Source organism: Bactrocera tryoni, unplaced genomic scaffold (genome assembly GCF_016617805.1).
Source record: "Bactrocera tryoni isolate S06 unplaced genomic scaffold, CSIRO_BtryS06_freeze2 scaffold_11, whole genome shotgun sequence".
NCBI lineage: Eukaryota > Metazoa > Arthropoda > Insecta > Diptera > Tephritidae > Bactrocera > Bactrocera tryoni.
The window spans coordinates 19,254,084-19,266,854 of record NW_024395824.1 but is presented as its reverse complement, the minus strand read 5'-3'; the positions used below and the strand labels follow the sequence as shown (position 1 = coordinate 19,266,854).

At 37.2% G+C, this 12,771-nt stretch overlaps 1 protein-coding gene across 4 annotated transcripts in view; it reads left to right on the top strand.

Moving 5' to 3' along the window:
• Positions 1 to 7,094: 7,094 nt before the first annotated feature.
• Positions 7,095 to 12,771, top strand: part of LOC120779617 (putative uncharacterized protein DDB_G0282133) — a 139,389-nt gene continuing 133,712 nt past the window's right edge. The window contains exons 1-2 of one of the 4 annotated variants that reach the window (XR_005705684.1): positions 7,095 to 7,398; positions 8,533 to 9,294. Coding sequence is in view for 3 of the 4 variants with exons in the window: in XM_040111963.1 (XP_039967897.1) it covers positions 7,197 to 7,398; positions 8,533 to 9,294 (964 nt within the window). In the remaining variant the exon portion in view is untranslated. The remainder of the gene's footprint in view (positions 7,399 to 8,532; positions 9,295 to 12,771) is intronic. The other 3 variants (XM_040111963.1, XM_040111962.1, XM_040111965.1) reach the window with 3 other exon arrangements.

Sequence of the window (12,771 nt, the reverse complement as noted above, 5' to 3'; positions counted from 1 at the left end):
TATTAAAAAAAACCGCGCTTTTTATTAATTAAAATATTTGAAGTCCGAATGATTTGTATTTAGGTATACCCTAATACTCGGACTTGAGTAGACATATGTACGTGTGTACTTATATTTTGTGCAATTGAGATCTCGTTGAAGAGATCAATTCGCTTTGTGCCGAAGTATGCACAAATTGCTTGTATGTATTTCTGAGTTATGTTCTTAAGCAATTGAGAGCTCGTAAGAGAGATCAATTCGCTTTTTGTATGCAATCCTGCTTGTTTTTGTTTGCCAAAGAACAAGAGATATTGCCGGATAATTGCCAATGCGGACTTTGAATATGTACTAATGTTTATGTGTGAATATATTTTGTATAGTTTTTACAAGTTGTAAATGTTTTGTTGAACTTTTTTTTTTTGTCTTTTAAGAGAGAGAGAGATACTATTTGAAAAAGTTATTTTCTTTCATGTACATATGTACATATATGTTCATATGTAAGTAAATATGCAGTTTTATATAGTATCTATTAGAACCCTTGTATAATATGTATTATAGATATGTATGTAAATGAATATATACATATATATATATTGCGTTTGGCATTTATGCATATGTACATAAGTATGTTATATGTATAATGAAATATTAAATATAATGAATATATGTTTCCCCTAAGTATCGGGTGATTTTTTAAGAGCTTGATAACTTTTTTAAAAAAAAAAACGCATAAAATTTGCAAAATCTCATCGGTTCTTTATTTGAAACGTTAGATTGGTTCATGACATTCGCTTTTGAAGATAATTCCTCATTTAAATGTTGACCGCGGCTGCGTCTTAGGTGGTCCATTCGGAAAGTCCAATTTTGGGCAACTTTTTCGAGCATTTCGGCCGGAATAGCCCGAATTTCTTCGGAAATGTTGTCTTCCAAAGCTGGAATAGTTGCTGGGTTATTTCTGTAGACTTTAGACTTGACGTAGCCCCACAAAAAATAGTCTAAAGGCGTTAAATCGCATGATCTTGGTGGCCAACTTACGGGTCCATTTCTTGAGATGAATTGTTCTCCTCGAGTTTCCCTCAAAATGCCTATTGGCAGAATCGCGAGCTGTGTGGCATGTAGCGCCATCTGTTGAAACCACATGTCAACCAAGTTCAGTTCTTCCAAACTTTTTGTTGCCAAAAATGGAAGAACTGAACTTGGTTGACATGTGGTTTCAACAAGATGGCGCTACATGCCACACAGCTCGCGATTCTATGGCCATTTTGAGGGAAAACTTCTGAGAACAATTCATCTCAAGAAATGGACCCGTAAGTTGGCCACCAAGATCATGCGATTTAACGCCTTTAGACTATTTTTTGTGGGGCTACGTCAAGTCTAAAGTCTACAGAAATAAGCCAGCAACTATTCCAGCTTTGGAAGACAACATTTCCGAAGAAATTCGGGCTATTCCGGCCGAAATGCCTCGAAAAAGTGCTGCCCAAAATTGGACTTTCCGAATGGACCACCTAAGACGCAGCCGCGGTCAACATTTAAATGAAATTATCTTCAAAAAAGTAAATGTCATGAACCAATCTAACGTTTCAAATAAAGAACCGATGAGATTTTGCAAATTTTATGCGTTTTTTTTTAAAAAAAAATTATCAAGCTCTTAAAAAATCACCCGATAGTTATATATGCATATACATATATGTGTAGATATAGCTATTTTAATTTTGTTTGTGTTTTTGTGTTTGAAAAACGGATTGAATACGCTCACTCTATTCCATCAGGGGCTTTTTATGTATGTAATAATGCTGCCTTCTGCATTTGTCTCTCTTTCTCTGCTCCAGCTACCTCCTTGTTGTTTTCGTGCAATTGTCTCTCGTTGGTGTATGCAGGTCTCTGCGATGTCCAGCTGTGTTGTGTTGCTCCCGTTTTAAATTGTTGTTTTTATTTTATATAGTTTTAGTTTCGCGCCCGTTTTATTTATTTCTTTTAATTTGCTTTAACGCGCCCGATTGTGTGGATTTTTGTTTTTTATTTTTCGTTTGGGAGTTTCGCGACACGTTTGTTTTTGTTTGTTGAAACGAAGTTAATTTTCTTCTTGTTGTGATGCGGTCTTTTGATTTGGTTGTTTTTTTTTTGTTTGTTATATATGTACGTATTTATGTAAACATAATCTTTTTGTTTTATGTCACTGCACTTATTGCACTTTTGTTTTTCTCCACGGCACTTTAAGGTTTTAAATTTCACTTTTATTTGCACTCCGTTTGCTTTTTGCTCTTTTTATAAATTTTTGTTTAGCTAAAATCCGAAGGTGCCTTTCGGTAAGGCTCGAAGGACCATAGTTAATTACCGACCCAATTTATTGGCCAATACAACACACTCGCGCGAGTGTTTAAAATGAGAAAAAAGTTATTTATTTAACAGGTACAATTTATTTAAAATTATCGTTTGTTTACAGAACAATGTTTTGCGAAAATATATGTATGTATGTATATAGGTAAAAGCGTTGGATCGCTGTAAGTCGGCGCAGGCGAAACAATGATGATCAAAGCAAATGCTGGGAAATCCGCGGCGCAGTGTAGAAGCGCAAGTATAAAGCGATTGTTGATGCGCGGCTTGTACAGATCGAATTGTAGATAACGAAAGTGTTGAGATCTGGCGGATTTGTAGCCGGAGTAAATATGAGAAATATGTCGACGCGGCGCAGTGTGTAAGCGAATGTCTGCTTTCTCGTTTTCCATCCTTTTTGATAAGTTTATTGGTGTATAGGCATGGTGAGTTGTGTTGTCGTGTTCTCAGCTGTGGTGAACTAAGCTGCCTTATTAGGGTGCGCCAGTTTTTTCCGGGTAGAGTGGGTGGATGCTTAACTCATTTAAATACATATATAACCTTATATTTATCTCGCTTAGTTTAAGGTGATACTTACAACCGTTAGGTGAACAAAACTATAATACTATGTAGCAACAGCTTGCAGGAGTATACAAATTGGAACTGGTGATAAGAGTTTTCCTTATACATTTCACAAAGTCGAACTGATAAACTGAATAAGAAACAAGTAAGGAAGGGCTAAGTTCGGGTACAACCGAACATTTTATGCCGTTGCATCATGCAAGAATCAAAGCCACGGAAATATCTTAGGGTGCGAAGCGTCAACCAGAAGATCGGAATATATAATCCTACTGTGATCAAATTGAAAGGTTAATTTTGTCCACTTAATCTCCTTCAAAGTAATCCCTTCCAGCTGCAATACACTTATGTCAACGAACTTTCCAGTCATCATAGCACTTGGAAAAATCCTCCGTCGTGATGGCCTTCAGAACCTTCTTCGATTCAGCTTTTATATCCTTAGTTGAGTCATAACCGTGTCCTCGGAGTGGTCATGTGAATTTGCTGAATAGGCAGAAGTTACACGAAGGTAAATCAGGCGAATGCGGTAGTTGCGGCACGATATTAGTTGAAAACGTGGCGAAATGATCACGAATAACCAATGCAGTATGAGATGGTGCATTATCGCATTTCTTAGTTCAATAAATTCAGACATGGTAAAAATCGAAGAATTCACTTTTAGAGCCTCTTAGAGCCTCACAAAGCGATGTGAAATACTAATGTATTTTTTGACGTGAAATTTAGCATAGATGTCACTAATAGTACTACCAACCAACAGAAAAAAAATACCGATTAGAAAAACACGCGAAGTATAAATTGAAAATTCAATTTGATCACAGCAGTATAAAATGTAAATATATTTATGGGAGTAGTATCGATTCGATTTTATCTATTTCTGCCAATACTGCGTACTATTAACATACCACATACTGTGAAATGTTACATGGGTTTCATTAAGGTACCTCACATACCGTCACAAGTCATGAGTTCTAAAGTCAGCCGGATGTTTTATGTTTTTTTATATGGGCGAGTCCCGAGATCGTGAAGCTTTTACCCCTATTAAACCTTCTCATAACATCTCGGGTGTAAAATTGTATAACTCTGTCGTATTTATTTACTGATTTATCGTATTTTTAGTAGCTTTTAACAGTACAGTTATATGGAGAGTGGACAGGGTTATCTTTTTATTTCATCCATTTTTACAGTGTTGTTAGAAGTGCTTAAGAGATTTGTTCTGCACAAATTTGGTTTTCAGCTTAAGTGGTTTAGAAGTTATTTACATTGAACCAATTGCAGGGCGGAGCCTCAAAAATTTTGACCCACAGGTGCATCTGATTGGTAATGCAGACCAACCGTCCTACAATTCCGAGAAACACGTGTATCTTACTCAATTTTTATTCAAGTTATAGTTTGCACAGCTGATGAACTCTTCTCTTCATCCTGATCAGTTATATATATATAATCATATATCTACCTCGTTTAGTTTTAGGTGATATAAACAACCGTTAGGTGAACAAAACTATTATCCTCTATAGCAAACTGTTACAAGAGTATAAAAATTACTTTTATAATCTGTAATTGTAGGATTTAAATGAAACGCGCAGCCGTAGTATTCGTCTTAACGATTGAACAGTTTATTGAGAAGTAACAAAATGGAATCGGAAAACAATATATTGCATGTAATTATGCACGAATTCGAAATTGAACACATGCATTGGACGAAGCAGGGTTGCTTTTTCAAATAATATTTCAACAGCCCTCTTCAATGCAGATGTTCTTACAAATGCTTTGTATCTTATTTCATATTTAATAACCCCAAAAGCTCGCTGTGCTTCCTCTTTGGTAAATTCTTCGTCAATATGTCAGCTACCATCTGGTTTGTTGATACATATTCCAATTTGATTTCACCTCGTTCAACTATATCTCGCACAAAATGATACCTGATGTCTATATGCTTAGTCCTTGCATGGTGCACTGGATTCTTTGCAAGGTGCTGAGCACTAAGGTTGTCCCCATATAACACTGTTGATGCTCGTACATCACCACAACCTATTTCTATAATTATGCGCCTTATATGTAACGCCTCTTTTACTGCAGATGACATAGACAAATATTCTGCCTCGATGCTACTCAAAGCAACACAATCTTTTTTTTTCTGATTTCCAGGAAATCGCTCCGCCAGCTAAGAAAAGCACATAGCCGGTATAAGATCGACGGTCAATTCTATCGCCGCCCCAGTCTGCATCAGCATACCCCTTCAGAGGTTTATTGCATGCACGATAATGCATCATGATCATATCCATAGTTGCAGCTAAATACCTCAATATATGCATTATACCCGCCTGATGCTCACTATGCGGATCTTTGTTACGCTGTGCCAGCTTTGCTACGGAATGGAAAATATCTGGCCTTGTCGAAAGTGCTAGCCACATCAGCGCACCTTTTGTAGACTGATAAGATGTCTGGTCTACCTTCTTGCAAACGTCGCTGTCGCATGCCACTTGAAAACCAACATCTAGTGGTGTATATGCCGGTCTGCATTCACTTATACGATGTTGCCGTAACAAATCTTTAATGTACTGTGACTGCCCAATTGAAATTTCGCCCAATTCGCCATCTCGCTCTATCTGCATACCAAGAAACATATGGAGAGAACCTTTGTCGACGCACTCGAACCTTTCACAAATTTTTGCTTTAACGTCAACCAACACTTCCTTTGACTGGCATGCTAAGAGAAGATCGTCAACGTATACAAGTATCAAAAAAAGATTACCTTTTATGTCTTGCTTATAAAGACAACGTTCACTTTCACACTGAGTAAACCCAATGTCACGCAATGCTCTATCTAGCTTGGAGTTCCATTCCCTGCCACTTTGTTTCAACCCGTATATAGCCTTGTTTAATCGCAATACCTTACGCTGATTATCGCCACTACAATAACCCTTCGGCTGCCTCATATAAACAACGTCTTTCAGCTCGCTATTTAAGTATGCTGTGCATACATCCATTTGGTGCAGGAACATTTTTAATTCTGCAGCCAACGCCAAAACTAACCTTATGGTTTCGAAACGACAAACCGGAGAGAAAGTGTCAACATAATTAACACCGAACTGCTGCGAACAGCCCTTCGCGATCAAACGCGCCTCAATGTTGCCGTGCTTGTCTCGTTTAAGGCTATATACCCACTTGCAGCCAATAACCGACTGCTCCTTAGGCTTATCTACAAATGACCATGTATCGTTTGCACTGAGAGCCTGGTGCTCCCTGTTCATCGCATCTTGCCACAAAGACGCCTGCTCACTTGCCATCGCTTCTTCATATGTTTGTGGAATTTCAACATCACTTGTGTTCATAGCATTTAACACATTATATTGCTTCTTAGGACGCCCTGGCCTACCCGTTCTCACCAACTTAGGCCTACCCGGTGCATATTTAACTGGTTGCTCATCTGCGCTAAGATATTCATCGTTGCTGCTCATCTGATTTGCTTCATCGCCACTCTCTATGATATCATCTTCACAGTCGTTAACTATTGCGTCACCAGCACTGCTTATGTTGTTATCTTCGTTTGCGTATTGCTGCATGTGCCCGAATTCAAAAGCCACCTCTTCATTATCAGCGCCTTCTATGCTACTTGCTTCATTGATCAAAACATCATGCTTTTCGACCACTTGACGTAACTCCGCATCATACAATCGGTACGCTTTTGAAACTAGTGAATAACCGACCATTCTCAACTGTTTACCTTTTGCCGCAAACTTTTTATGATGAGTTTTGTCTAGCGCTACTGCTGCTGACCCGAACACTTTTAAGTGTTTCACTGTAGGCTTTTTTCTAAACCAAGCTTCATAAGGTGTTTTATTATTCAGCGCCTTCGTTGGCGCACGATTTCGCAAGTACACCGCCGTTGCTACTGCTTCTGCCCACAACGCCGCATTCATGCCCGAATGTACCAGCATGCTCCTGGCCATTTCAACCAACGTACAATTCGCCCGTTCCGCTACACCGTTCTGCTGTGGAGTGTAGGGAACCGTCAACTGTTTCACAATACCATTTTTCTCAAAATATTCATTGAATGCGCTGTTGATAAATTCACGACCGTTGTCGCTTCTGACTGCTTTTATTTTTCTGCCCGTTTGCCTTTCTGCCATAGTGCAAAAAGTCACAAGCTTCTCAAATACTTCTGATTTTGACTTTAAAAAATACACGAAAATTCTCCTTGACATATCGTCAATGAATTTCAGAAAATATTTTCATCCACCCAGCGATTGCGTATCAAACGGCCCACATACGTCTGTATGTATTAACTCTAACACGTTATTTGATCTATTTTCTGTTGCTTTTGGATGTGGCTGTGCTTGTATTTTGCTTATCATGCATGTTCTACATGCCGGCTTCTGAGAAAAATTCACTTCATCCATCCCATGTACCAACAATTTATTTCGAAGTTCTGCCAAACTCGCATAATTCAGGTGCCCATACCTATTATGCCAAAGCACTGCATCACTCCGAATAACACCGAAACAGCTGTTGCGTTTATTTTCGAAGATAAACAAGTTATTTATTTGTTTCAATCGTAGAATCTCAACACCATGCTTTTTCACCATAGCTTGCTTGTTTGCGAAACTGACATCGCATCCCATTTCAACGGCACGACCGACCGAAATAAAATTTCCCCTCATACGTGGGACGTATAACACCTCGTTTAATGTCAATACAGTAGTGTCTGTAAAAATCTTCACGCTGCCTTTACCCTCTGCCTGCAAACTGTTCTCACCTGCTAACGTGATCAACTCCGAATGTTCCACAAAGTTCGAGAACATGTTGCGATCGCAACATGGGCTCATCAGCCCGCTTCAGCCAACTTATCTTTAGTCGTAGTAAACGTATTTAAGAACACTGGCACTTTTTCACCTTCAACCAATTTGCGGTTAAGTAGCCTCTTATACAATGACACCTTTCTAACGGGTACACTTCCCTAAGCCTTTCCCATGCATCAGCTGCCGTCTTACAATGCTTCAAATAATTTAACTGTGAGGGTTTTACACTGAGTGTAATAATCGCAAGTGCCTTCTCATCCTGCGCCGTCCACTTCGCCACAGCCTCACCCTCGGTGCCTGCTTCTGGCTTTGGGGACTCGCCCGATGCAAGTTTCCATAACACTGCATGTACCAATACACTTCGAATTTGGATACTCCAAGAATCAAAATTATTCTCATTCAATTTCTCTATTTGGTACATAGCACTCATCTTACTAATTTATAATTTTACTTTGTTCACCGTTACTTATAGCGTGGCCCTGGGCCCATAACCTGTAGGATTTAAATGAAACGGGCAGCCGTAGTATTCGTCTTAACGATTGAACAGTTTATTGAGAAGTAACAAAATGGAATCGGAAAACAATATATTGCATGTAATGATGCACGAATTCGAAATTGAACATATGCATTGGACGCAGCAGGGTTGCTTTTTCAAGTAACATTTCAACAGTAATTATTTAATTAACACATTTTTTTGGTATTACGTTTTTCAACATTTTACTTTTTATTTATTTCTTATCAGAACTAGTTATTTTGAGTCACAATATTACACCTGATATTCTGATATATTTGGACTTAGAGTTTACAGTAGTTGAAAATTTGTGTACAATTTGTTTTTTTTTTTTTTATCAATACATTTCAGGCTGTATTTTAATTCGCGTAATGAAAGAAACCAATACAACAAATAAAAAACTACGTCAGTTTCGGAAAAAGACAGGAAGTGCTGATAATCAACCTTTATCGATAAGCATCTACAAGAATATTGCAAATACAAATTCAAACTGTCATAGAAAGCAACCTTTAAAAACTAAAAATCAACTCAAGCATTCAGCTCAAAAAACTCGGGAGATTTTCAACAATCACAAAAGTTGTCAGTCTTTAAATAAAAGTCAAACAAACGCCTCGTTCGTACCAGCGAGAAGGGCCTCAAATGAGATAGTGGAGCTTGATAATAGAGCTAGTGATAATTCTACTCTCATTCAACTAGAATTTAAACACAAAGAAAAATCAATTGAAATCGTTTCAGATAAGAAACTAATAGTCTTTGAAGGTGTATCTGAAGACAAAGACTTGCGAAATTACAATGCAATGCCCAGAACTAAGCACAGGCCTAAGAGTATAAATTTCTGTGCACAAAACTGTATGTGCGGTAATAGTGACGTTTGCATGCGCACATCCAAAAACTCTGCAGGCTTTGACGTCCGCAATAAACAAAATTCTTTTGACGTGTCAAGCTCAAAGAAAATATATCGCCATGATCATCACCAGACCTTTCTAAGCAACAAGACTCAACTTTTAAGAGAAACGCTTTCTACTATGCAACTGCAACACCATTTGAGCGTACAACAACAAGAACTAATACAGCAACTACAATTAGTACAACGACAATATCTGATCCATCAAGGTATGTTATTTATTGCTTTCTTGGCTTAGATATCTGTCAGTAGGGAATTGTTCCAAATAATTATGAATAATTATGAGTTATTCTGCATTTGTATTACATAGAAAATGTTTCAACTCTTTAAGTTCAAAATACTTCCCACGCCTCTTAATTTTATTTTTACTGTTTGAAATTGTAGTTTGCCTCGTTCACTTTCGGTACGAGCTGAACAAATTTTTCGCCATTTTATGAATTTTTGTAAATAAAACGTTTTAAATTATATAATTTTTTAATAAATTTTCCATTCTCTATTAATATGTTTGCCAAATAAACGCAATAATATTGCTACAAAGCAGTTGCACGTTTTGATGTTCTAGTTAAACCCACTTTCACAGAGTTGAAGGCCCTAATATCATAAAAAAGTTGAAATTTGGCAACACTTAAACGAAATTTGTTTGGACGAATGGAAATTATGTCGGTAATACCGAAATTATAAACTTCACCCAAAATGCAGTTGTGTTGAAAGCCAAATACATAACTAAATAATCTTAGTCGTAACGGACGTGTCTGATCTACTAAGCTTTGAAAGAGACATTGCGCATAATAATTATAGAACCAGTGATTATTGGTACCTATTGAAATTAATAGGAAATAAGTAATTAACAATCACAGAAACAAGAGTTTTTGGATATTGAAAATTAAGTTATGAGCAAGAAGAAGTCCTATAAATTGCTGAATTAACGAAGATATTTTGCGCCTATATTTATACCCTGAACAGGGTATATTAAGTTTGTCACGAAGTTTGTCTGTATACATCAGAGAGCTGCAACGGGTATATCATTTTCGTGCACACTCGAATGTCCATTCTGAATTTGTTTGATCAAACTTTTCAGTATGAATACATGTATTGATCGCTAGGAGATATGTTCAAAACGAACGAGCCTTTCGCGACACTCGAACCACAAGCATATCTGTTTGTTTTAATAGAGTGCCGAGATGACACTCGTTTGTGAACGAGCTGAAACTCTACCCCGATCGTATTGAATGTGATCGAGTTACACACGAGTGTGCACAAAATTTGACAATATGTATGTGTGTAATAGGCAGTCATGCTATTATGGCGTAGTGATTGTCAACGGTTAGTGGTTTTGTTTGTTTTGTTTACTTTTTATAATTCATAATGACAACAATAGAAAATTCGGTTTGTGAGAACATTTCCAATGGCACCTACACCTTGCCTGGTAGTCGCAAAGGCCGAAGTTTCGTCTGGAACGTTCTGTCGGAAATATTAAAGCCAGATGAAACTGTAGTAGAAGGTTTCGTGTACTGTCGCTCTTGTTTAAAAGTGTTAAAATATTGCAAAGGTCAGACATCTAATCTGGTTCGTCACCCATGCTGTAAGAAAATAAAAGAGGGTCAACAGTTAAAAACTGTCACAGCGTCAGATAAAAACGAGGCCATTGAAAGATGTACATCGTGGATTATTGAAGACTGCCGGCCATTTTCGGCAGTGCAAGGTTCTGGCTTCTCGAAACTGGTAAAATTCTTTATTAAGATCGGTGCAACTTATGGCGAGAACGTTGATGTAGAAAATTTGCTACCTAACGCAACAACAATTTCCCGCAAAGTCCAAAAGTACGCAAGTGAAAAAAAATGAACTTAAAGATGAAATAAATAGCATTGTGACCAGCGGTGGAGCTTCAGCTACAATCGACATGTGGACGGACAACTACGTAAAGCGGAACTTCTTAGGCGTCACCTTCCACTACCAAAAAGACCTAAAATTTTATGATATGGTGCTGGGTATGAAGTCCATGGATTTTCAGAGATCTACGGGTGATTATATCTTTAAGAAGCTTGATGATTTGTTTAAGGAATATGGAGTTCAGAATATGGACACAGTTAAATTTACTACTGACAGGGGAAGTAATATGTTAAAAGCATTGCAAAAAAATATACGCATAAACTGCAGCAGCCATCTATTTTCCAATGTTTTGGATAAGTCGTTCGCGGACACAAAAGAGCTGACAGATGTCTTAGAGTCTTGCAAAAAAATTGTAAAATATTTTAAAAAAGCAAATTTACAGCATTTACTACCCACTTCATTGAAAGCCCAATGTCCAACTCGGTGGAATTCCCACTACGGAATGATTAAATCCATAATTGACAATTGGTTTGAAATTAACAACGTTCTAATTGATAACGGAGAAAGCCAACGATTGCTACACGTTAATATACCGATTTTAAAAGTCTTGTTTGAATTGTGCAAGGATTTTGAAACTGTGTTCAAGAAATTACAACTTTGTAGTTCTCCATCGCTGTGTTATGTTTTCCATCTATTTTAAAAATAAAAAATATTTGCGAACCGAATAGTGATGACATAGCTGCAATATCGATGTTAAAAGCGAATATTAAACAAAAAATTGAGGAAGTATGGGTCGCCAATTTAAGTATATGGCATAAAGCTGCATGCTTTTTGTACCCGCCTGCTATAAACATGCAGCCAGATGACTTACATTGTATAAAGAATTTTTGCATTTCTCAAATTCAATATAATACACCAACTTCTACACAATCATCGTCTGTGTTATTGACGGAAAACGACTCCGTAAGCTCAACCACTCCCGTTTCTGCTTCGACATCACGTTTTTCTTTTAATGAAAGTGACTTAAAACAAAGTCATTCAAGTTTCCCAGCTACGAATTCCAATAAAAGCAATGATGCATTCTTTTTCTCAAATTTGCTTAAGCCATCTGTCTCAAATACCACAGAAAACCCTGAAGACGAAGTAGAAAGATATAGCAAGGAAGTAGTTGAGATGACTGAAGCTTTCAATTTGATGGAGTGGTGGCAAATAAATCAGAAGAAATACCCTCATTTATCAAAACTTGCATGTCAGATTCATTCAATGCCAGCTAGCAGTGCAGCGGCCGAGAGATCTTTTTCTTTAGCTGGCAACATAATATCAGAAAAAAGAAATAGACTGGGACCCGGATCGGTAGACAGCTTGTTGTTCTTAAATTCGTACTATAAAAACTATACTGATTAAAAATTATAAAACTTAACACGATCTCATATGTTTTTTAACTAATAATATAATGTATTTCTATTATTTATTATTTTTTTCTTGAAATTTATGTTTTAAAAAAATCAAAATATTTAAGAAATATTTAAGTGCAATGAAATGTTTGTTTTTTATTTATAATGTGTTAATTAATAAATGAAATAAGTTTTGAGTGAATTCTATTCTTTAATTGAATTATTATTATTTAATATGTAATATGTACATACATACGATCACAATCAACACTTGCACGACACACCCGAAAATATAATATACACAAAATCCGAGTTTGCTGCTTGAACCCGAAGCTGCTCTCTGGTGGACACTCGCTTGTGATCGTTTTGAAGAGAGTATGATCAAACAGACTCGAACACACAGAAAGCAGCTGCCGGGTGTGCCACTCGATCGAACCCATTGCTGCCGAGTGTGGCGCTCGC